Source organism: Pongo pygmaeus, chromosome 20 (genome assembly GCF_028885625.2).
Source record: "Pongo pygmaeus isolate AG05252 chromosome 20, NHGRI_mPonPyg2-v2.0_pri, whole genome shotgun sequence".
Classification (NCBI taxonomy): domain Eukaryota; kingdom Metazoa; phylum Chordata; class Mammalia; order Primates; family Hominidae; genus Pongo; species Pongo pygmaeus.
The window spans coordinates 49,670,373-49,696,706 of record NC_072393.2 but is presented as its reverse complement, the minus strand read 5'-3'; the positions used below and the strand labels follow the sequence as shown (position 1 = coordinate 49,696,706).

General features: G+C 49.1%; 1 protein-coding gene across 2 annotated transcripts; it reads right to left on the bottom strand.

The window, feature by feature from the left end:
* Window positions 1-5,715: 5,715 nt before the first annotated feature.
* IRGC (immunity related GTPase cinema) lies at window positions 5,716-9,783 on the bottom strand. Of its 2 annotated transcripts, none has more exons than XM_054463473.1 (2): window positions 9,635-9,783; window positions 5,716-7,262 (listed from the first exon to the last, which is right to left on the bottom strand). In XM_054463473.1, the coding sequence occupies exon 2, from the start codon at window positions 7,195-7,197 to the stop codon at window positions 5,806-5,808; it is 1,392 nt and encodes a 463-aa protein (XP_054319448.1). In that variant the 5' UTR covers window positions 7,198-7,262; window positions 9,635-9,783; the 3' UTR covers window positions 5,716-5,805. The 2 variants fall into 2 exon arrangements, with proteins under 2 accessions (XP_054319448.1, XP_054319449.1); XM_054463474.1 differs by having other exon boundaries at window positions 5,728-7,299; window positions 9,635-9,727.
* Window positions 9,784-26,334: the final 16,551 nt, after the last annotated feature.

Below are 26,334 nucleotides of genomic sequence, written 5' to 3'. Positions count from 1 at the left end.
TTGGCTGATAATGCCGCAAAGGATGCTGCTGTTAAAGGTTCGGTTCCTCAAATCTCTCTCGAGGCCCAGCTAAAAGAGCCACTAAAAGGTGATCTAAAAATGATTACCAAAGATGCACAAAATTGGGCACCAGAAACCGAAGAACAAAATTGGAAAGATCACACTGCTAGTTCAATGATTTGAAAAAAAAAAAAAAGCTGTGTTTTAGGCCTGATAACCAGTTCTCTCCAAGTCAATATTGTTAACTACAGTACATAATCTGACTCACTGGGGAACTGACAAATTGTTTTATGAAACAATATTGGGGGGAGTGACATTAAAAGAAGCTGTACTGGCCGGGTGCAGTGGCTCTCGGGCCTGTAATCCCAGCACTCTGGGAGGCTGAGGCGGGCGGATTGCTTGAGTCCAGGAGTTTGAGACCAGCCTGGGCAATATGGGGAAATCCTGTCTCTACTAAAAATATCAAAATAAAGAAGTAGTTTCAACTACTGGGGAGGCTGAGGTGGGAGAGTCACCTGAGCCTAGGAGATCAAGGCTGCAGTGAGTGGAGATCGTGCCATTGCACTCCAGTCTGGGTGACAGAGTGAGACCCTCTCTCAAAAAAAAAAAAAAAAAAAAAACTGCCAAAAAAAAAAAAAAAAGCCTATTTGGCACTTGTGCCACCTCCCGTAAGTTTAACTCAGGAAAATGTGTACATCCTGATCCTGGACATTTTAATCTACCTAAAGGGCCCTTCAAGGTTTGGCAAATGGATTTTATCCAACTAGCCACTTCCATGTGTATATATATATATATATATATATATATATATATATATATGTACTAGTAACGGTTTGCACGTTCTCCTATTGGGTAGAGGCTTTCCTGATAGACAAGCCACTGCTTCAGCTGTGGCCAAAATTCTCCTGGAAAAAAAGTATTCCCACCTAGGGAACTCCCCTTGAAGTACATCGTGATCAGGAGCCCGTTTTACTGGCCATATAATAAAACAAGTGCATTCAGTTTGGCCAATTTCTCAGCATTTCCACTGTCTACAATCCCCAATCTTCTGGCTCAGTGGAACAAACAAGTGAAACTATAAAAACCCAGTTGGATAGCCGGGCATGGTACCTCACCCCTGTAACCCCAGCACTTTGGAAGGCTGAGGCAGGCAGATCACTTGAGATGAGGAGTTCAAGACCAGCCTGGCCAACATGGTGAAACCCCATCCCTATTAAAAATACAAAAATTAGCTGGGTGTGGTGGTACACGCCTATAATCCCAGCTACTTGGGAGGCTGAGGCAGGAGAATTGCTTGAACCCAGGGAACGGAGGTTGCAGTGAGCTGAGATCAAGCCGCTGCACTCCAGCCTAGGTGACAGAGTGAGACTCCATTTCAAAACAAAAACAAAAACAAAAACAAAAAACCCAGTTGGCAGAATTTACCTACACCTTCCTTGACCTAAGTTCCTCCTTTGGTATTATTAAATCTAAAGGCCACTGTCTTTGGGGCTCATAAACTTTCACCTTTGGAAATAGTCACAGGCCATCCTATGTACTTGGCCTCCTCTGCTTTTGACCCTTAGTTGATAAAAGGAGACATGTCCATCTGGGTGCAGTGGCTCACACTCGTAATCCTAACACTTTGGGAGGCTGAGGCAAGGGGATCGCTTGAGTCCAGGAGTTTGAGACCAGCTTGGGTGACATGGCAAAACCCTGTCTCTACAAAAACACAAAAATTAGCTGGGTGTAGTTGTGTGTGCACCTGTAGTCCCAGCTACTCAGGATGCTGAGATGGGACGATCACTTCAACCGGGAGGCAGAGGTTGCAATGAGCCGAGATCCCGCTACCGTACTCCAGCCTGGGCACCAGAGAGAGACACTGTCTCAAAACAAAAACAAAAACAAAAACAAAACTGACATACTTCAATATTAATAAAGCCTTACTAAGGTAAAGGCATTAATAAAGCAATGGATAGAAATCATACTTTGATAGAACAATCTTTCCACAGCACAATCATAGGAGACAAAGACCTACAACACCATGATCTGCAGCCTGGCAACTTTGTCTATTGGAAAAGACACGTACACAAGAATTCTATCCAGCCTTACCAGAAAGAGCCACATTAAGTCCTTCTCACCAATCCCTGTGCTGCCAAACTAAAGGGCATTGACTTCTGTATCCACATCTTTCATATTTATTTATTTATTTATTTATTTATTTTTGAGATGGAGTTTCGCCCTTGTTGTCCAGGCTGGAGTGCAGTGGCACGATCTCGGCTCACTGCCACTTACGCCCACTGGGTTCAAGCGATTCTCCTGCCTCAGCCTCTCTAGTAGCTGGGATTAAAGATGCCTGCCACTGCGCCCGACTAGTTTTTGTGTTTTTAGTGGAGATGGGGTTTCATCATGTTGGCCGGGCTGGTCTTGAACTCCTGACCTCAAGTAATCCGCCCACCTCAGCCTCCCAAAGTGCTGGGATTACAGGCGTGAGCCACCGCGCCCAGCCTATTTTTTCTTTTCTTGAGATAGGATCTCATTCTGTCACCCAGGCTGGAGTGCAGTGGCACAATCATGGCTCACTGCAGCCTTGACCTCCCAGGCTCAAGTGATCCTCCCACCTCAGCCTCCTGAGTAGCTAGGCCTACAGGCATTTGCCACCATGCCTGGCTAATTTTTTGTATTTTTTGTAGAGACAGGGTCTCGCCATGTTGCCTAGGCCGGTCTCCAACTCCTGGGCTCGAGTGATCCTGCTGCCTCGGACTCCCAAAGCGCTGGGATTACAGGTATGAGCCCTACGCCCAGCCACAAAGTCAAACTTTGAGACTTACATGTTCAGCTTCCTTGTTTTGCCCCAATGGTGACTACAGTATACAGAAAAAACTTTGAAATTAGATCCTAAAACTACAAAAAAGCAGAATTTAACTAAATGCAAAAATACATTAGGCATGGTGGTTCATACCTGTAATCCCAGCACTTTGGGAGGCCAAAGCGGGAGGATCACTTGAGGCCAGGTGTTCAAGACCAGCCTGCCCAACATAGTGAAACCCCATTTCTACTAAAAGTACCAAAAAATTAGCCAGGCACGGTGGCTCATGCCTGTAATCCCAGCAACTCAGGAGGCTGAGGTTGGAGAATTGCTTGAACCCAGGAGGTGGAGGTTGCAGTGAGCTGATATCATGTGACTACACTCCAGCCTGATGACAAAGCGAGACCTTGTCTCTCACACACACACACACAAAAATAGCAAAAATATTTATGCTCCTAATCCTTTAATTGTTGATGGTCTCCAGCAGTGTCATAATTAGATAATAGAAGCTTGGGCAAATACTGGTTGACACCTCCCTACAACAGCCCTGGGCAAGTTTTCTTTTTGTTTGTCTTTTTCAGACAGAGTCTTGCTCTGTCGCCCAGGCTGGAGTGCGGTGGCGCAGTCTTGGCTCACTGCAACATCTACCTCCCCAGTTTAAGCAGTTCTCCTGCCTCAGCCTCCCAAGTAGCTGAGATTACAGGTGCCTGCCACCACGCCTGGCTAATTTTTGTATTTTTAGTAGAGACGGGTTTCACCATGTTGGTCAGGCTGGTCTCGAACTCCTGACCTCAGGTGATCCACCGGCCTCGGCCTCCCGAAGTGCTGAGATTACAGGCATGAGCCACCACACCTGGCCAAGCAAGTTAATCATTCTCTCAGTGCCAGATGTAAACAGTAAGAGAAGCTTCTTTTCCAGGCTGTTATAAGCCAGGAGTACCTAGCAGTGATGAATAAATGTTAGTTAATATAAAGTACTTAGCCTGGCATGTGGTTACACTCTCAGTATTATTACTGGTGATGCCTCAGACACTCTAGCATTGTTATGACTTTTATTGTTATGGTTACTTTTTAATTTGGTCTTGAGCAGTGGAAAGTTAGATTTGAGTGTGTCAAAGTGAAAAATAAAAATGTAGACATGAATCTCTAAACTTAGCTTTTTTTTTTTTTTTTTGAGGCAGAGTCTTGTCACCCAGGCTGCAGTGCGGAGTCACAATCTCAGCTCACTGTAACCTTCGCCTCCGGATCTCAAGCGATTTTCCTGCCTCAGCCTCCCGCGTAGCTGGGACTACAGGCAGGCACCACCACACCAGCTAATTTTTGTATTTTTAATAGAGATGGGGTTTCTCCATATTGACCAGGCTGGTCAGCAACCTCAACACATAGTTGCCCTCACGTTAAGGCCCAGGACCTTTCAGCAGGTCCCAGTATTCACACGCGCACCCCAACCCAATCCCACAGAGACAGGTGACCCCAGACTCAGCAAATGAGTCACCGTCTTAGACTCACAGCATCAAAATCAAGAAGTCAAGGCTGAAGGGAGCTGTGATCACGCCACTGCACTCCAGCCTGGGCAACAGAGCAAGACCCTGTCTCTAAAAAAAAATTTTTTTTTTAATCATGGAGAGACCAGGATTCTTCCCAATCACAGATGTCTCAACGCCATGTGCCTTCCTGCTCTGAGACACACCCACCATCCTTCTGGAGTAAGACTCATGCTAGACCACGGAGTTGCATCCTCGGTCTCCTCTCTCCTCCGATGTTCATGGACACATCCAGTCACTCTCTCACCATGCCATTCTCTGTCTCCTCAAGCACCACACGGAGGTGAGCCCTGTGGCCGCCTGGCCTCCCTCTCCCTGCCACCCCCTACCCTCCATGGCTCCCAGGCAGCAGGCAGGCATGGATGCCCACTCTCCCCAACCTGTTTAGCCATTGCTGGACACCACTGTGCTCATCCCAGGCCCCAGGGGCTGTCTTTGGTACACTGGGTTCTCAGACACGGACATGAGATTGAAACTAAAGTATCTTAGCAGGGGCCAGGTGCAGTGGCTCACGCCTGTAATCCCAGCACTTTGAGAGGCCACGGTCAGGAGTTCAAGACCAGCCTGGCCAACATGGTGAAAACCCCATCTCTGCTAAAAATACAAAAATTAGGCCGGGCGCCACTTTAGAAGGCCAAGGTGGGTGGATTATCTGAGGTCAGGAGTTCAAGACCAGTCTGGCCAACATGGTGAAACCCCCTCTCTACCAAAAATACAAAAATTAGCTGGACACGGTGGCGTGTGCCTGTAATCCCAGCTACTTGGGAGGCTGAGGCAGGAGAATTGCTTGAACTCGGGAGGTGGAGCTTGCAATGAGCCAAGATTGTGCCACAGCACTCCAGCCTGGGCTCTGAGTCTCGGAAAAAAAAAAAAAAAAAAAATTAGCTGGGCGTGGTGGTGCTCACCTATAATCCCAGCTACTTAGGAGGCTGAGGCAGGAGAATTGCTTGAACCTGGGAGGCAGAAGTTGCAATGAGCGGAGATCGCGCCACTGCACTCCAGCCTGGGTGACAGAGCAAGATTCCATCTCAAAAAATAATAATAATAAAATAAAATAAAATAGAAAGCCCCTAAGCAGGATGCAATCTCCTGTCTTGGCCCTGCTGTCCTGTGCCCCACAAATTTCTCCTGGCCACTTGGGGACTAGGGAGAAAGACAACACCAAGGAACCCTGGGAATCCTGGGCCCACCATCCATGTCTCCAACTTCCCTCTCCAGGACACTCCTGTCCCCTTTCAATACACCCCTATTGGCCCTGGACCCACCTGCCTCCCTCCTCCCCTCCCCAATGCCCCCTCCTTTGCCCTGCCCAGGACGCAGGCTCCCCTCCCTGCCAGGGACACAGGCTCCCTCCACACCCACCCCCCAGGCAACTGCAGCCCTCACATTCACCACATTGGCCTTTTTTGTTGGTTTGTTGGATTTTGTTAAGACTTAGTTTGTGGGTGAGGCAGGGGGGCGGGGCTGCACTCTTTATTTCTCTTCTGAGTCGTGTTTCTTCCAGCTGTCCAGAATGTACTTAAGAAGGAGGCCGAGCTTCCTGCGGGTTGAGAGTGGGGCTTCCTCGCTGCCTCCCTCCCCGGACCCCCCCTTTTCCACGCCATTGTCACTGGCCGCTTCCAAGCTGACCTCCGGCTGCGGCTCGTCCTCCTCCAGGGCCTTGATGCGGACACGCTGGGCGTCCTCAGCCATCTCGTTGAGGCAGCCCTGGAGCATGGTGTAGACAGCGCCAAAGCTGATGCCGCCAGCCACCAGCGTCCCAAACACAGGGATGCCCCTCTCGAAGGCGCGGGCCACCCGCATGGCGCCGTCAGACGACTGGGAATAGAGCCGCAGGACAGTCTCAGGCGAGACCTCGTTGGCCAGCGGGGAGCGGATGACCGAGCGCAGGTCACCTGCCTGTTTGCCCACCTGCTCAGCCAGCTTGGCCAGCGAGTCGTCGTCCAGACCAAAGCTGCGGTGGTAGCCACGCAGTGAGTGGATGAGCAGCGCATCATCGTAGGCGGCTGCCAGCCCTGGGACCGGCAGGGCCTGGATGACACCCAACACCAGGGCGGTCTTGAGGACTTGCTCTTGAAGCATGGCCTTCTTCTTCTGCAGGGCCTCCAGTGAGATGTCGGGGAGCGACAGCAGGCCAGCGTGGCGCCGGTGGGCGGGCAGGTCGTGCTCCCAGGTGGACACCAGCGTGGGAAAGTCGTAGCGGGCCGGCGAGAGGTTGGACACAAGGAAGATGCGAGGGTCAGCCACACCGGCCTCCCGCAGCCGCTCGGCACAGTGGTCTCGGATCTCCTGCAGGACAGCGGCCTCTCTGAAGCCCGACGGCCGCTGGGTGCGCGTGGCCGCCAGGTCCTCGTCCACCTTGGTGCGCACAAAGTAGAACTTCTTGCCCTGGCACAGGATCTCGGCGGCCAGGCGGGTCTCGATGGCCCCGCAGCGGCGCGGGGAGACCAGCAGGAAGAAGTCATAGCGGCTGAAGTCTACCTGCTTTAGGTACTTATCGGCCGGGCAGCCTGGAGAGCCGGCCCCTGGCAGGTCCCAGAGGGTCACGTCGGGGAACTGTGGGTGCGGATAGGGCGACGGTTGCATCGTGGTCTCCACGACGCCCGTGAGAGCCGCGCCAGGGTCCTCGGCCTCCAGGCCACGCAGGGCGTTGATGAGGGAGGACTTGCCCGCGCCCGACTCGCCCGTGACGCCCACCTCCAGGCGGGTGCTCTCCGTGGAGGCCAGCAGCTCTTGGAGGTGAGAGGCGGCCTGGGGAAGGTCACCCGACTCAAAGGCTGTGCGCAGGGCCTCCAGCCTTTCCTTGGCCATAAGGATGGTGTTTTCCTCCTCCCCAGGCACCACGGGCAACTTCGAAGTAGCCATGGTGGCCAGTGGTTCAGAGGGTGGGGGGGACAGGGGAGAGTCACAGGATGCCTGATCCTCAGCGCCTGCAGAGGAGAAGGGAGCCATTCACACCTCCTGGGCCTTGGCATGGGTTGGGGAGAGACAGACACCACGGATGTGAAGGGAGTCCCGCTGGAAGCCCACAGCTCTCTTTCTCCCTCAAGAATTGGGGACACATTTTTGGCACAAGTTAGAGGGCTTTGGGGTCTGGCAGGCCCAGGTTCACATCCCTTTTCTGCCACTAACTTGCTGTGTGACCAGGGGCAAAATGAAGCACCTCTCTGGGTAATGGGCATGACCACCAAGCAGCCTCTTGGAGCACTGTTGGAGTCTCCAGGGTAACCTAGGCACAGGTCAGTTTTCTGAGTGTACGTGTGCCCTGGGGGGCTCTGTGCTTAGAATGGCCCAGTGCTTGGTTTAATGCTCTGCTGACACTGACTGAAATTGTTTGTTTGTTTGTTTGTTTGTTTGAGACAGGGTCTCTCTGTCATCAAGGCTGGAGCAGCACAGTGCTACAATCATGGCTCATTGCAGCCTTGATCTCCTTGGCTCTAGCAATCCTCCCACCTCAGGCTCCTGAATAGCTGGGACCACAGGCGCGTGCCACCATGCCCAGCTACTTTTTAAATTTTTTGTAGAGATGGGAGTCTCACTATGTTGTCCCAGCTGGTCTTGAATTTCTGAGATCAAGGTCTTCCTGCTTCGGCTTCCCAGAGTGCTGGGATTAAGGGCATAAGCCACCATGCCTGGCCTGAAATTCTTTATAATATTTGAACCAGGGGCCCCATATTTTCATTTCATACTGGGCCTTGCAAATTACATAGCCAGGGCAAATTACATAGCCAGGGCTGCATAGGAAAGGGCTTAAGCCCAGCTCCTGGTCTGTGGCACAGGCCCATTCAGAGGAAACAGCTGCACTCCTGCTGTGGCTGGGATTGGAGGGTAGTATGAAGGGGACCCAGGCCCGGAGCCAGACTGCCTGGGATCAAATCCTGGCTCCATCACATACTCACTGAGTGATGTGAGGCAAGTTACTTAACTCTGTCCTCACTCTCCTCATCTGTACATGAGAATGATACCTACAATCATGGCAAACCACCTTCTAGGATCTCTGTGACTTGAATGAGTTATGACATAAAATAGCCCATAAAACAGCGCCTGGCTCAGGGCAGGTGCCACATGTCATTGGCATCATCATCATCATTATTCTTATCATTAATAACATTCTTAGCTGTGTGACTTTGAGCAAGTCCTTGCCCCTCTCTGAGCCTCAGCTGCCCCGTGGGGGATACTCCTCCCCACCTCGCAGGGCTGCCATAATGACCACAAACCCTGTTCAGCTAGCCCTAGGCTGACTTTGGGTTCAGACGCCCTTGGGTTCGGGAAGCCAGACATGGGGACCACCTGGACACCAGGAGTCATTTCCATGAAACCCCAGCCCTGCCATGGCAGCCCTTGCCTCCCGGGGTTCAGTTTCCCCTCCCACCCCCTGGAGCTCCTGTCTTGATGGTCCCCTCTCAGATCCCTGCTCCAGGCCAGGAGCTTGCATGGTCCTCCCTCTTCCCACTCACCCTCCTCTGGCCCATCACCTCTAAAATACATTTACTCACTAAGGGTCTTCAGGGAGCCCTGGGAGAGCTGCTCATGTCTGGGATCACTGTCCCCATTTGACAGGGAGAAAGACTGAGGCTCAGACAAGACAAATGAGGGCTCCTCATCCAGAGGCACAGCCAGGACCCAAACCCAGGTCCCCAGGCTCCTTCACCCACCTAGAGAGGTGCTCTCCCTTCAGCTGCATGTCACTGCCTCCTGCCTTGTCTCCTTGCCCCCTGCACCCCGTCTCTTCACCTCCCACCACTCACCCCATCCTCTGCTACCCCACTCCACCCCCCACAGAAATATGTCCTTAAGACATTGTTCCCGGCTGGGCATGGTGGCTCACGCCTGTAATCCTAGCACTTTGGGAGGCCGAGGTGGGTGGATCACTTGAGGTCAGGAGTTCGAGACCAGCCTGGCCAACATGGTGAAACTCCATCTCCACTAAAAATACAAAAATTAGCCGGGTGTTGTGGCGCATGCCTGTAGTCCCAGCTCTTGAACCCAGGAGGCGGAGGTTGCAGTGAGCCAAGATTGCACCAGTGCACTCCAGCCTGGGCGACAGAGCGAGACTCCGTCTCAGAAAAAAAAAAAAGGAAAAAAAAAACATTGTTGCCTCCAGATCTGAGCCTCCTATCCTGGGTGTGCCCTCTCCCTAGTATGGTCTACAGTGGGAAGAATGGGAACCTGGAACAGGTCCTGGCAGCAAGGGGCAGACAAGTCAGTGGTTGGAATTTGGGCTGAAGGGGTCCAGATTAGACCGTAAGCTCCTGCTCTGCCCACGCACAGGGGCCCAGCGAGAGAGCCCTGGGGGACTCACCTGCCCTGCAGGCTCTCCCTCTCCCCTCACACTCTCCCCACTGATAGGATCTCCTTCCCTCTTAGCCAAGGTCAGACACCGTTGCTAGGACCCATTATAACAGCAAGCAGCAGCTTATTGGTCAGCCAGCCCTGGTGCAATAATGCCACAGTGATGTCACGGGGCGGGGCCCGGAGGTGGAGCAGGGACCTCAAACCCCAACTGCTCATGGGGTCACCACCCACTCACACTGGGCCCTCCAGTTCCCCTGAAGACCTCAGAGAGATCTTTCACTGAGACCTGTTCAAAATCCTCCGTGGTCTCCATCACTCCCAGGACAAAGTCTCAGATTCACAGGTTGGTTTCCAAGGGCTTGGCCCTGCTACCACTCCACCCTCCACCCAGGGGACTCTCAGTTCCCCAGACAAGTGTGAAAGTTGATGATACAAACTCGGTCATTGCTGGTGGGCACAGTGGCTCACGCCTGTAATCCCAGCACTTTGGGAGGCTGAGGTGGGTGCATCACTTGAGGCCAGGAGTTTGAGATCAGCCTGGGCAACGTGGTGAAACTCCGTCTCTACTAAAAATACAAAAATTAGTCAGATGTGGTGGTGCATGCCTGTAGTCCCAGCTACTTGGGAGGCTGATCTGCTATCTTGTAAACCCAAGAATTTAGTCATTGGTTTCTTTTTTTTCTTTTTGAAACAGTGTCTTGCTCTGTCACCCAGGCTGGAGTGCAGTGACGTGATCTTGGCTCACTGCAACCTCCGCCTCCCGGGTTCAAGCGATTCTCCTGCTTCAGCCTCCCAAGTAGCTGGGACTACTAGCATGCACCACCAGGCTTGGCTAAATTTTTTTTTTTATTTTTAGTAGAGGCGGGGTTTCATCATGTTGGCCAGGCTGGTCTCGAACTCCTGACCTCAGGTGATCTGCCCACCTCGGCCTACCAAAGTGCTAGGATTACAGGCGTAGCCACTGCGCCCGGCCCCTTCTTGTCCTTTATAAATGTCTCCGTCCTGTCTCCCCTCCTGGCTTCCTCTCTGCCCAGGCCAGGCTCCACAGGGACTTCTCCATCCCCATTTTGCAGGGAATTTACAGAAATGCTATTCAGAGGATTTTCCTGACCATCTGCCCGTCAGTTCTGGAAAGCAGCCTCTGAAAACAACTGAGAAGGAGATAGAGGCCCAGAAGGGGAATAGACTAGCTCAGAACCACCCTGAGAGCTGGGGAAGGGTGGGCTGTTGGCCGCATAGTGCAGAGTTCTTAAGCCACAGGTGAAAGGGACATGCGGGCCAAAAGCCACACAACTCACCCATGCTGTCACTGACTGACACAAACGCCCAGAGCCAAAGAGAGTGAATGACTTGGTTCTCAAACTTTCCCGGACACCTAGCACACAGACCAGCAGGCAGCCAGGACTCCTTCCCAAAATGCATGGACACACACCCCTGGCCCAAGAGAGAAGGGAAAGACACAGAAATAGCCTCAAATACAGAGTCACTTCATGGCTGGGCACGGTGGCTTACTCACGCCTGTAATCTCAGCAATTTGAGAGGCCAAGGTAGGAGGTTCACTTGAGCCCAGGAAGTCAAGACCAGCCTGGGCAACATAGCAAGACCCTCTCTCTTAAAAAAAAAAAAAAATTAGCCAGGTGTGGTGGTGCACATCTGTAGTCCCAGCTACTCAGGAAGCTGAGGCGGGAGGATTGCTTAAGCCCAGGAGTTCAAGGCTGCAGTGAGCCACGATCATGCTACTGAACTCCAGCCTGGGTGACTGAGCAAGATTCTGTCTATAAACGAAACAAAACAACAGAGTCATTGAAGGAAAGCAAGATTCAGACAAACACACAGTTACCAAAGCCTCACAAACACACACATTCTGGGACACAGACATGCAGACTTTAAGAGACACAATCACACACTGACAACATATACAGAAACCCCGAAACCCACTGACTCCATTCAGGAACCTCATTCATTCTGCTGCAGCAGCTAGGGCTCCAGAGATGCATCAAACCCAGGCACTGCTTCAGGGGCTCCAGGCCCGAGAAAATGGAGATTATTGCAGCCCAGGATGATTGTGGACCAAGAAAGAGAGCCACTACAGACTGGCATGTTCCCAGGGATGCCCCTAGCAGCTCCTGAGAGCACCAGCCAGAGAGAGAAGGGTTGCACCCTGCCTATCTGCATGCTGGAAATGCAGCAATGAACAAGACAGCCAGGCTCTGCCCCTGCAGGATTCAGAGTCCAGTGGTGGAGTCAGATCCATCCCAAGATAATGAAGACAAAGGGGGCAGCACTGGAATGGGGGACCCCAGAGGGCTGTGGGGCACAAAGGAGGAAGCCCGACTCAGCCTGGGAGTCAGGGAGGGCTTCCTGGAGGAGGGGGCACCTGACCTGAGATCCAAAGGATGAGTAGGAGTCAGCCAGATGGCACATTAGGGAGTTGCATCCCAGGCTAAGGGACCAGCCTCTGCAAAGAACCTGAGTTGAGAGAGAACTTTCATTCGTTCAATAATAAACTCAATTTCAGGCACACCTCATTTTATTGCACTCAGCTTTATTGTCCTTCACAGATACTATGTGGGTTTTTTTGCGGGGGGGATGTGGTGAAGAGGGTCTTGCTCTGCCACCCAGGCTGGAGTGCAGTGGCGTGATCTCGGCTCACTGCAACCTCCACCTCCTGGGCTCACACAAACTCTACTACCTTTGCCTCCCAAGTAGCTGGGACCACAAGCACGTGCCACCATGCCCAACTATTGTTTTATTTATTTATTCATTTATTTATTAAGATGGAGTTTTGCTCTTGTTGCCCAGGCTGGAGTGTGTGGTATGATCTTGGCTCACTGCAACCTCCGCCTCCCAGGTTCAAGGGCTTCCCCTACCTCAGCCTCCCAAGTAGCTGGGACTACAGGCATGCACCACCATGCCTGGCTCATTTTGGTATTTTTAATAGAGACGGGGTATTGCTATCTTGGCCAGGCTGGTCTTGAACTCCTGGCCTCAAGTGATCTTCCTGCCTTGGCCTCCCAAAGTGCTGGGATTACAGGCATGAGCCACCCCGCCTGGCCTGATACTATGGTTTTTACAAATTGAAAGTTTGTGGCAACCCTGTGTCCAGTAAGCAGGTTGGTGCCATTTTTCCAACAGCACGTGCTCATTTCGTGTCTCTGTGTCACATTTTGGAAATTCTCACAACATATCAAACTTTTTCACCATTATTATCTCTGATATGGTGATCTTTGATGTTACCATTGTAATCATTTCGGGGCACCATAAACTGTGCCCACAGAAGACAGCAAACTTAATTGATAAACATTGTATGTGTTCTGACTGCTCCACTCATCGGCCATTTTCCTGTCTGTCTCCTTCTCCTTGCAACTCCCTCTTCTGTCAGACACAACCATAATGAAATTAGGCCAATTAATAACTCTAAAATGGCCTCCAAGTGTCCAAGTAAAAGCAAGAGTCACATGTATCTCACTTTAAATCCAAAGCTAGAAATGATTAAGCTTAGTGAAGAAGGCATGTCCAAAGCTGAGACAGGGGCCAGGCGTGGTGGCTCATGCCTGTAATACCAGCGCTTTGAGAGGCCGAGTTGAGAGGATCCCTTGAGGCCAAGAGTTTGAGACCAGCCTGGGCAATATAGTGAGGCCCCATCTCTACAAAAAATCTTTAAAGTTAGCTGAGTGTGGTGACACGTGCCTGTAGTTCCAGCTACTTGGGAGGCTGATGAGGGAAAATTGTTTGATTCCAAGAGTTCAAGGTTACAGTGAGCTATGACTACAAAACCGTACTCCAGCCTGGGCAACAGAGCCAGACCCTATCTCCAAAAAAAAAAAAAGGCCGGGCATGATGACTCATGCCTGTAACCCAGCGCTTTGGGAGGCTGAGGCGGGTGGATCACTTGAGGTCAGGAATTTGAGACTGGCCTGGCCAACATGACAAAATCCCATCTCTACTAAAAATATAAAAATTAGCTGGGCATGGCGATGTGCACCTGTAATTGCAGATACTTGGCAGGCTGAGGCAGAAGAACTGCTTGAACCTGGGAGGCGGATGTTGCAGTGAGCCAGGATCATGCCACTGTACTCCATCCTGAGTGACAGAGCAAGACTCCATCTCAAAAAACAAACAACAACAAAAAAAGACTTCAGTGGAGGCATTTACTGCAGATGTGGTAGAAATAGCAAGAGAACTAAAATTAGAAGTAGAGCCTGAAGATGTGACTGAATTGCTGCAATCTCATGATCAAACTTGAATAGGCGAGGAGTTGCTTCTTATGGATGAGCAAAGAAAGTGGTCTCTTGAGATGGAATCTACGCCTGGTGAAGATGCTGCGAATATTGTTAAATTGACAACAAGGGATTTAGGATATGACATAAACTTACTTGATAAGGCAGTAGCAGGGATTGAGAGGATTGCCTTCAATTTTGAAAGCTCTGCCATGGGTAGAATGCTATCAAACAGCATTGCATGCTACAGAGAAATCTTTTGTGAAAGGAAGAGGCAAGTGATGCAGCAAACTTCATTGTTGTCTTTATTTATTTATTTATTTATTGGGACCCAGTCTCACTCTGTCACCCAGGCTGGAGCGCAATGGCGCGATCTCAGATCACTGCAGCCTCCACCTCCCAGGTTCAAGCAATTCTCCTGCCTCTGCCTCCCGAGTAGCCGAGATTACAGGCATGTGCCACCACGCCTGGCTAATTGTTGTATTTTTAGTAGAGATGGGGTTTCACCAAGTTGGTCAGTCTGGTCTCAAACTCCTGGCCTCAGTTGATCTGCCTGCCTCGACCTCCCAAAGTGGGATTACAGATGTGAGCCACTGTATCCAGTCAATTGTCTTATTTTTTAAGTTGCAGCCAGACCTAGTGGCTCACACCTGTAATCCCAACACTTTGGGAGGCCGAGATAGGAGGATTGCTTGAGCCCAGGAGTTTGAGACCACCCTGGGCAATATAGGGGGACCCCATCTCTACAAAAAAATTTTAAAATTAGCCAGGCATGGTGGCGTGTGCCTGTGGTTCACTACTCAGGAGGCTGAGGTGGGAGGATTGCTTGAGCCCTGGAGGTCAAGGCTACAGTGGGCTGTGATCACATCACTGCACTTCAGCCTGGGCAACAGTGAGACTGTCTCTTAAAAAAAAATTGTTAAAATGTGGAAAAAGAAAAAGGAAAAAGAATCTATCTTAGAATCAATGAAAGTGATTTGTGAGTGTGTACTATGTGTCCCTCCGGGGTGAGAATACAGCAATGATGGGACGGCTCTGCCCCACAGAGAGGAGGTTGATGCAAAGTATACTTACTACCTCCAAGAACCCCTTGGTTGATGTTGGGGACCCAGTGGTGACTGAGACAGCACCAACCCTGTGGACTCTGAGTCTTGTAGGGAACACACCTCCGTCCTCAGACAGTGATGACCCACAGTGGTTTCAATGGGTTGAAGCTGCCCAGAGAGGTGTGGGAGCCATGGGGGTGCCTGACCCAGCCTGGGGATGGGGATGGAGTCAGTGAAGGATTTTTGGAGAAAGTTCATTCATTCAACACATGCTTTCTGGACACCTACTGTGAGCTAGGCCCTGGCTGGTCGAGGCTGGAGACACAGCAGTGAAAAAGACAGTCCCTGAACCATTTCTCCTGCCCACTCCCAAGCCTCCTTTCCTCCCTGCCCTTTCTCTCTGCGTCTCTTAGAAATTCTAAAGCACTTTCCTAGGAATATCTACACGTGGTGGCCTCCACCTTCTCTCTACTCTCCACAACCTGGGTAAACCTGAAGTCAGTCCTCAGGGATTCATTCATTCATTCATGTAAATATTGGCTGCCTTTTAGGTGCTAGGCACAGATACAGTGATGAATAAGACACAGAAGCCCTTGCTGTCATGGAGCTTATATATTTTTTACATATGTAGAGAATAAAAAAAGTAATTAAGATAGTGTCAAGTAGTGATTAAAAAAAAAAAGAAGAAGAAGAAAAAGGGCCAGACATGGTGGCTTATGACTGTAATCCCAGCACTTTGGGAGGCCGAGGTGAGTGGATCACTTGAGGTCAAGAGTTTGAGACCAGCCTGGCCAACATGGCAAAACCCCATCTCTACTAAAACTACAAAATAAATAAATAAATAAAAGAATAGCCAGGTGTGGTGGTGGGCACCTGTAGTCCCAGCTGCTCGGGAGGCTGAGCCATGAGAATTGCTTGAACCCAGGAGGCAGAGGTTGCAGTGAGTCGAGATTGTGCCACTGCAATCCAGCTTGGGTGATAGAGCAAGACTCTGTCTCAAAAAACAACAAAAAATAAAATAAAACAAAAACAGTCCTCGCTCTCATGGAGCTTATAAACAAAAGTAATTAAGATAGTGTCAAGTAATGATAAGAAAAACGAAGAAAAAGCAAGCAAGAGGATAGAGATGGGCAGTTGGGGAAGGGGTTTAGGGAAGGAGTAGACTGCCACTGGCAATTTTCCCTTCCCTGTGGGCATGTGCCACTCTTTCCAGCAAGAGGCAGAGTCTCTTTCCCCTTCCCTTAAATTTGGGCCAGTCTTGTGACTTTCTTTGTCACAAGAAGTGACACTCTGGGACTCCCAAGCCCAGGCCTTAACAGATGGCAGCTCCTGTTTTCTCCTTCTTTCTCCGGAACTACTATGCGACAAGGTCCTGCTACCCTGCTGGAGAGACCTCATGTAGAGACTGCAGCCACATGGAGATGAGCTTGAAGCCATCCAGGACATTTCAGCCACAGATGAGCTCCAGCTGAATGCAGGCACAGGTGTAACCCCAGCCAACACCACATGGGGGCAGAAGAACCATACAGCTGAGCCCAGCCAACCCACAGGCTTTCCAGAAACAAGCCAGGAGTGAGGTGAGATTCTTCTACATTCAGTGACTCAATTTGGTCAGAACTAGGGACAATGAGGAACTGGCCTTGGGTGCAAAATTTAAGGGAGTGCCAAAAATTCAGTTATTGAGATAAACTACATTTTAATGCAATTTTTAATGCAATATTTTAACTAATCAAAATTAATGCCAAAAAATCCATGGTTTGTTCTTTTGTTTTTTTAGACAGAGTCTTCCCCTGTCGCCTAGGCTGGAGTGTGATCTGGGCTCACTGCAACCTCTGCCTCCCAGGTTCAAGCGATTCTCGTGCCTCAGCCACCTGAGTAGCTGAAATTACAGGCGCCTGTCACCATGCCCATTTAATTTTTGTATTTTTAGTAGAGACGAGGTTTCACCATGTTGTCCAGGCTGGTCTCAAACTCCTGACCTCAAGTGATACACCCTCCTTGGCCTCACGAAGTGTTGGGCTTACTGGTGTGAGCCACTGTGTCCGGCCCTGTGATATTTTCATGAAAAAAATACCAAAATTCTAAATAAAGACCAATGCCACGCCAAGTCCTAAATATACACTCCAGCTTTGACGGAAAAATAACTCATCAATAATGTTTTCAAAATCTACATCTTGGCTTATTTCATTTTTCAGTTGAGAGAATCTCCACGCTTGACAATTTCTCTTAACCAAGTGATGATGTTCAATAATTTTTAATTAACTTAAGCTGAAATAAAATTATAATACATTTTATATTGTTATAATTAAAATATTTTAACTCGAAGTAGCATGAGTTTTAATACACCCACTCAATAACTTTTCAATATTATTTTGACTACTTTAATGTTCTGGAAAAAAATTAGCCGTTAAAAAATACATGAAGGGTCAGGCACGGTGGCTCACACCTATAATCCCAGCACTTTGGGAGGCCAAGGCGGGCAGATCACCTGAGGTCAGGAGTTTGAGACCAGCTGGCCAACATGGCAAAACCCTGTCTGTACTAAAAATATAAAAATTAGCTGGGCATGGTGGCATGTGCCTGTAGTTCCAGCTACTTGGGAGGCTGAGGCAGGAGAATTGCTTGAACTCAAGGGGCGGAGGTTGCAATGAGCCGAGATCATGCCCCTACACTCCAGCCTGGGTGACAGAAAGAGACTTGGTCTCAAAAAAACAAAAAAAATACATGAGGGCCAGGTGCAGTTGCTCACACCTGTAATCTCAGCACTTTGGGAGGCCGAGGTGGGCAGATTGCTTCGGCCCAGGAGTTTGAGACCAGCCTGGGCAATGTGAAAAAATCCGGTCTCTACAAAAATTAGCCGAGCTTGGTGGCAGGCGCCTATAGTCCCAGCTACTTTGGAGGCTGTGGTAGGAGGATGGCTTGAGCCCAGGAGGCGGAGGTTGCATTTAGCTGAGATCAAGCCACTGCACTCCAGCTTGGGCAACAGAGCCAGACCTTGTCTCAAAAACAAAACAAAACAAAACACCATGAAACCATGACAGAGGGGCATGGGTAAATGGTGCCTTTTGTATCAGGCCCCACGTGGCTCAGCGCAACACTGGTCAGAACCCCAAGTTGTGGCCTTGGAAGGTTCAGAGAGAGAGAGTAGGTGGAGGCAGAAGGGATGGCTGGGAAGTTGGATTCGGCCTGATGGAGAGAAACAGGTGTTCTCCATGCAGGAGGGCCCCAGATGAAACATTTGAGGCAAATCTGACGACACTTATTAATGAATTAAATGCACACATTTCCTTCAGTTGAGCACCCCTACTCCTAAAGATCTATCCGATGGACCTTTTCATGACTGAAGGAATTTCACTGACCGCTCCCTGGAGCCCGCAGGGGAGAAAGGATGTCTAGGGGGCCCCATCTGGGTGGAAATGGCTCCTGGGGAGTGGGGTACCCCTGGGGAGGTGAGGGCCACTTCACTGTTTCTCACTTCTTCTCTCTTTTTTTTTTTTTTTTCTTGAGACAGAGTCTCACTCTGTCGCCCAGGCTGGAGTATAGTGACGTGATCTCAGCTTACGGCAACCTACGCCTCCCAGGTTTAAGCAATTCTTCTGCCTCAGCCTGCCGAGTAGCTAGGATTACAGGTGAGCGCCACCACACCTGGCTAATTTTTCTATTTTTCAGTAAAGAGGGTTTCACCATGTTGGCCAGGTTGGTCTCAAGCCCCCGACTTCAAATGATCCTCCCGCCTTGGCCTCCCAAAGTGCTGGGATTACAGGTGTGACCCACTGCACCCGGCCTCTTACTTCTAATTTTTAACTGTAACTTTCAATTTCATTTAATTACACATTTTTGAATTTTTTAAAAAATGCATGAAAGGGATATGGCATCCAAGCTTTTTTTTTTTTTTTTTCCGAGACAGAGTCTTGCTTTGTCACCCAGGCTGGAGTGCAGTGGTGCAATCTCGGCTGCAACCTCCACCTCCTGGGTTCAAGCAATTCTCCTGCCTCAGCCTCCTGAGTAGCTGGGATTACAGGCATGCACCACCACATCCGGCTAATTTTTGTATTTTCAGTAGAAACAGGGTTTCACCATGTTGGTCAGGCTGGTCTCAAACTCCTGACCTCATGATCTACCCGCCTCAGCCTCCCAAAGTCCTGGAATTATAGGCGTGAGCCACTGCACCTGGCCCCAAGCTTTTAAAATTCATTAGAAATTATTCAGGACATGGAGACACATAACAGATGATAACTGTCTTGTCAGTAGGATGTTTACTGCTGCATCTCTCATAGTGGGAAGGACAAAAGAGAAAACAGCGTGAATTCTCCTCAATAAGACGATGACTGCTGAGTAAATGTTGGTACATCCATGCCATAGGCCATGGAAACCACACCACACAGCCATTAGAAAGGGTGAATCAATGACTCAGAGGGCTGAGAAAAACAAGATGCAGAGAGTTGGCCAGGCATAGTGGCTCTTGCCTGTCATCCCAGCACTTTGGGAGGCCAGGGTGGGCAGATTGCTTGAGCCTAGGAGTTCAAGACCAGCCTGGGCAACATAGTGAGATCCTATCTCTACAAAACGTATACATATAGCTTGGAATGGAGGTGCATGCCTGTGGTCCCACTATGTGGGAGGCTGAGGTGGAAGAATCACTTGAGCCCGGGAGATCAAGGCTGCAGTGAGCTATGAGCACTCCTATGAAGGAGTCTGTGGGGGAGAGAAGAGAAAGGTGAGGAGAGAGCCAAGCAGAAAAGAAGAGAAAACTTCTCTTTAAAAATTAAAGGTGGCTGGGTATAGTGGCTCACCCTGATAATTGTAATCCCGGCACCTTGGGAGTTTGAGGCAGGAAAATTGCTTGAGCTCAGGAGTTTGAGAACAGCCTGAGCAGGAAAATCGCTTGAGCTCAGGAGTTTGAGAACAGCCTGGGCAACATAGGGAGACCAGAAAGAAAAAGAAAGGAAGGAAGAAAGGAAGGAACCGGACATGGTGGCTCATGCCTGTAATCCCGCACTTTGGGAGGCCGAGGTGGGTGGATCACCTGAGGTCAGGAGTTCGAGACCAGCCTGACCAACCTGGTGAAACCCTGTCTCTACTAAAAATAAAAAAAAAAATAGCCAGATGCAGTGGCATGCACCTGTAGTCCCACCTACCTGGGAGGCTGAGAGAATCACTTGAACCTGGGAGACGGAGGTTGCAGTGAGCTGAGATCATGCCACCGCACTCCAGCCTGGGCAACAGAGCGAGACTCCATCTCAAAAAAAAAAAAGGAAGAAGGAAGGGAGGGAGGGAGGGAGAGAGAGAGAGAAAGAAAGGAAGGAAGGAAAGGGGAGAGAAGGGGAGGGGAAAGGAGGGGAGGGGAGGGAAAGGAGAAGGAAAGGAAGAAGGAAGGAAGGAAGAAAGAGCTGGGCATGGTGGCACATGTCTGTGGTCCCAGCTACTCAGGAGGCTGAGGCAGGAGAATCACTTGAGCCCAGGAGGTTGAGGCTGCAGTGAGCTATTGATAGCACCATTGCCCTCCAGCCTGGGCAACAGAGTGAGACCTTGTCTGAAAAAAAAAAAAAAAAATCAAAAGCATGCCTGATGCCTGTAGATGGCAAAATTAGAAATCCCATGTTCAGGATAGAGGTGATCTCGGGTGAGGAGAGAGGAAAGGAGCTGTGGCCAGGGACGACTATGGCCACTGGGTATGTATTTCAAATGTTTTGATGTTTTTTGTCTTTCAACGGAGTGCCAAGAGACTCCACTTATTCTTTATTTGTTTTTGTTTGTTTTAAATAATTTATAGTAAAATTTAAAAACTTGAATAATATGCCTACATGTATGCCCCTATGGAAAATTAGCAATGTACAATAACGTCAAATTCTTCACCCAGGTTAGCTCCACCCCATCCCCAAAGTCCCTTTTACCCCTGCAGATTCCAGGACCATTAAATGACTGTTTTCCACAAACGTTTCCTGACCACCTGCCATGGACTCTGGACTCAGCCAGGATGGGTCATATCCGGGACCCATCCCCCGAGACTCCAGTCTGGCAGAGATGTTGCCTTCCTTCCTCACCACCCCCAGGTTCCTTCACACCCATACCTTGGGGTAGGCAACCTTCACAACGGGAGGCCATGTTGGGTAACAAGACAGAAATGGGACTCATGACCCAAAGAGCACTCCCCTCCCCAGTAATGACAGTAAGGGCCACTGTTTACCTGCATTGAACTCTGAATTCCAGGCGTTGTTCTGAGTTCTGTGTACCTGTGGACTCTCTCAACCTCTGTGTCCACTCTATGAGTAGGAATCATTATTGTCCCATTTCACAAATGGGAAAGCTGAGGTCGAGGTACTCACCTGAGGCCACTAGTAACTGAACTAGTGACTGGGCTCAGTGGCTCACAAAATGGTGGTAATCCCAGCATTTTGGGAGGCCGAGGCAGGCAGATTGCCGGAGCTCAGGAGTTGGAGACCAGCCTGGGCAACATGGCAAAACTCTATCTCTAGTAAATATACAAAAATTAGCTGGGCATGGTGGTGCGCCTGTAATCCCAGCTATTGGGGAGGCTGAGGGAGGAGAATCGCTTGAATCTGGGAGGCAGAGGCTGCAGTGAGCTGAGTTCGCGCCACTTCACTCCAGCCTGAGTGACAGAGTGAGTCTCTGTCTCCAAAGGTTAAAAAAAACAAAACAAAACAAAAAAACAACTAGTAACTGGCGAAGTGTTGGCTTTCGAACCCAGACAGACTGGAACCTGAGTACATCCTCTGAACCACTATGCTGAGCACTGTGGATATGTCTCTTGTACGCATATTGAACTAGTCACTTTTTTTTTTTTTTTTTGAGTCAGGGTCTCACTTTGTCACCCAGGCTGGAGTGCAGTGGCACGATCGCAGCTCACGGCAGCCTCAACCTCCCAGGCTCAAGTGATCCTCCCACCTCAGCCTCCTGAGTAGCTGGGACCACCGGTGCATGCCCCCACACCCAGGCTAATTTTTAACTTTTTTGTAGAGACAGGTGAACTAGTCACTTTTGATATGTGCTTTCTATGAAGGATGTGGAAGAATGTCACAGATCCATGGGTGAAGGGAGATCTCCCCTGAAGGATTAGGATATTCTAGGCCTTCTGCAAACAGGCAGGGATGGGTGCGGGTTATGCTAAACTCTCAATATGCTTTATTTTATTCCATCCTCCCTCCCAGAAAGGATGTGTCCGTCCTTCAAGAGTCGAAAGCATGGGCTCTGATGCACACGGAAGTATTTATGGGTGAAATATGATATCTGGGATTTGCTTTAAATGTCTCAGCACAAAAAGGAAAGAAAGGAAGAGGGAGGGAATATAGGAAGGAAAGAAGGGAGAAAGGAAGAAAGAAGGGAGGAGAGGAGGGAGAAAGAGAAAGAGGAGGAAAGAAGGAAGAAAGGAAGAAGGGAAACAGAAAGAGCAAAGGAGGGAGGATAAAAGCAAAGGAAAGGCCAGGAGCAGTGGCTCATGTTGTAATCCCAGCACTTTGGGAGGCCAAGGTGGGCGGGTCACTTGAGGTCAGGAATTTGAGACCAGCCTGGCCAACATGGTGAAACCCCGTTTCTACTAAAAATACAAAAATTAGCTGGGCACAGTAATGCATGCCTGTAATCCCAGCTACTCTGGAGGCTGAGGCAGGAGAATCGCTGGAACCTGGTTGGCGGAGGTTGTAGTGAGCCAAGATCATGCTACTGGCAAGATCATGCCTGAGCAACAGAATGAGACCCCATCTCAAAAAAAAAAAAAAAAAAGCAAAAGAGAGAGGAGAGGAGGGAGGAAGAGGGGAAGGTGTAGGAAAGGAGGAGGCAGGGAAGAGGGGAAGGAAGAGAGAGATAATTTGGCAAAATGTGGATAATTTTGGACACTGGGAGATTGATACCTGAAGGGTCATTTAATGACCGTTTCTGCCTGCAAACATTTCCTGAGCGTCTGCCATGGGCTCTGGGCTCAGTCACATTTTGGTCCCATCATAGATTGGGGTATCAGTCTATTATACGTATTATACTATTTTCTCTACTTTTGTGTATATTTGGACGTTTTCTTAATGTTTAAGTGGGGGGAATTTTATCTTCTAGAGTCAGACAGATGTGTGTTCAGTCCCAATGTTCTACATACTAGCAGTCTCTTAGCCTCCTTCAGCCTCAGTTTCCTCCTCTATACAATGTGGATAAATAATAGCACAGTCCTCATGATTAACAACCTGAAGACATGACTATTTCAATTGGTTGAAAGCTTAGGGTGGGCCAAGCCTTGTACTTAATGTACCTTACAATAACACCTTACAATATGGGAACACAAGGCTCAGAGATGTTATGAAACTTGTCCAAGACTACACTGCAGATAAACTGTGAATCCACACCACAAAGCCAAGTCTGTTTGAGTCCAAAGATCTTTTATTTTTTTCAATTTTTTTATTTTAATTTATTTTTTTTTTTTTCTGAGACGGAGTCTCACTTTGTCGCCCAGGCTGGAGTGCAGTGGCACAATCTTGGCTCACTGCAAGCTCTGCCTCCCGGGTTCACACCATTCTCCTGCCTCAGCCTCCCGAGTAGCTGGGACTACAGGTGCCCGCCACCACGCCTGGCTAATATTTTTTTTTGTATTTTTAGTAGAGACGGGGTTTCACTGTGTTAGTCAGGATGGTCTTGATCTCCTGACCTCATGATCTGCCCGCCTCGGCTTCCCAAAGTACTGGGATTACAGGCGTGAGCCACCACACCCGGCCCCTATTTTAATTTTTATGGGTACATATTAGGTGCATATATTTATAGGGTACATGAAGAGTCCAAAGATCTTCACCAACCTATCTGGGGCAGCAATTTGAGATATTTGGTTCTCCCCTCACCTCTGTCATCAATCCCCTTGGAGACTTCTGGACTAGTCAAGATAGGCCAGGTGATGCTACAGTAACAAACAGCCCCAACATCTTGGTGACTTACAACAGCAGAGTTGCTCACTCCCATCACATCTCTGCTGGAGTCCACTGTGGCTCTGTTCAATGTCAGCTTCACTCCAGAACCCGCAGATGGATTCTATCAGGAACCTTGTGGTCCACATGGCAGAGAGAGCAGTGACAGGGCAAATCACTTTTTTTTTTTTGAGGCAGGGTGTTGCTCTGTCACCCAGGCTGGAGTGCAATAGCACAATCATAGCTGACTGCAGCCTTGAACTGTCGAGCTTAAGCAATCCTCTTGGCTCAGACTCCCAAGTAGCTGGGACCACAGGTGTGCGCCACCATGCCTGGCTAATTTTTAAAATTTCTTGTAGAGACAGGGTCTTGCCATGTTGCCAAGGCTGGTTTTGAACTCCTAGGCTCAAGCAATCTACCTGCCTTGGCCTCCCAAAGTGCTGGGATTACATGCATGAGCCCCCACACCCAGCTGACAAACCACTCAAGCTCTGAAATCTGCTGGAAATGACTTAAGTTACTTCCGCCCACAGTTCAGAGTCCTTGTAAGGACATCCCTGACCTTTCTTCCAACATGGGACCTGTTGACCTTTTGATCCACATGAATCATGAATCAGCAGTCATAGCTGAGTCCAGCTACTTGCTGTTCAACTTTGAGATGGACACTCAGAAGTCTCCATCCCTCATCTGCAAAATAAGGGCTTATAATGCCTACATCATAGGGCATCAAATGCAATAAATTATGTGAAACATCCACACAGTGCTAGCCAGAAATAATACCTCCTTCCCTCTTTCCTTTCTTTTTTTTTTATTATTATACTTTAAGTTCTAGGGTACATGTGCACAACGTGCAGGTTTGTTACATATGTATACATGTGCTGTGTTGGTGTGCTGCACCCGTTAACTCTGTTAACTCGTCATTTACATTAGGTATATCTCCTAATGCTATCCCTCCCCCCTCCCCCCACCCCACGACAGGCCCCGGTGTGTGATGTTCCCCACCCTGTGTCCAAGTGTTCTCACTGTTCAATTCCCACCTACTTTCAATAGTGATATGGATGGAATGTTTGTGTCTCCTGAAATTCATATATTGAAACCCTAACCCGCCAACGTGTGGTATTACAAAAATGAACACAGCAATATTTCAGGCCCTACATGCTCCTTCAGAACCCTGTTATTCTTTTGCCCCTTCCCTTGAACTTGGACGAACAGAATATGGCAAGAGTGATGCTGTACGACCTCTGAGGGCGCATCAGAAAAGCAACTTGGCTTCCCTCTCTTGAGATGCTCACCCAAGGGCACCTAGTGCCGAGTAATGAATTACCACAAGCCTAGGGGCTTAAAATAGCAGCCATGTGTACACACCCATTAGGAAGGCTACTGTAAAAAACAAAAACAAGCAGGGTGTGATGGCTCACTCAAAATCCCAGCACTTTGGGAGGTTGAGGTAGAAGGATTGCTAGAGCCCAGGAATTTGAGACCAGCCTGGGAAACAGAGCAAGACCCTGTCTCTACAAAAAAAAAAAAAATTAGCTGAGTATAGTGCCACATGTCTATAGCCCCAGCTACTCAGGAGGATCACTTGAGCCCAGGCGTTCGAAGCTGCAGTGAGCTATGATTGCACCACTGTACTCCAGCCTGGGTGACAGAGTGAGACCCTGTCTCTAAAAAAAATATTAAAAAATTAAAACACACACACACCAGAAAATAACAAGTGGTGGTGGGAATGCAAAATTGTGTAGCTACTATGGAAAATAGTACGGTGGTCCCCAAAAAATTAAACATAGAATTACCACATCAGGCCGGGTGCGGTGGCTCACGCCTGTCATCCCAGCACTTCGGGATGCCAAGGCGGGTGGATCACGAGGTCAGGAGTTCAAGACCACCCTGGTCAACATGGTAAAACCCTGTCGCTACTAAAAATACAAAAATTAGCCACGCGTTGTGGCTCCCAGCTACTCAGGAGTCTGAGGCAGAAGAATTGCTTGAATCCGGGAGGCGGAGGTTGCAGTAAGCCGAGATTGCGCCACCGCATTCCAGCGTGGGCGACAGAGCAAGAATCTATCTCAAAAAAAAAAAAAAAAAAGAATAACCACAACATCCACCAATTCTACAGGGTATATATCCAAAATAATTGAAAGCATGGTCTTGAAGAGACAGTTGTATACCCACCCATGCTCATGCTCATTGCAGCATCATTCAGCAGGTGCAGCATCACAATAGCCAAGAGGTGAAAGTAACCGAAGTGTCCATCAACTAATGAGCAGATCAACAACATTTGGGTCTATCCATACAATGGAATATTATTCAACCTTAAAAAGGAAGGAAATTCTGACACATGCTGTAACATGGATGAACCTTGAAGACGTTACGCTATGTGAAATAAGCCAGTCCCAAAAGGATAAATATTGTATGATTCCACTTATAAGAGGTATCTAGAGTAGTCAAATTCATAAAAATAGGAAGTAGAATGGTGGTGGCCAGGGGCTGGGAAGAGGGAAAGAAGGAGTTGTTTAACGAGTATAGAATTTCAGTTTCGCAAAA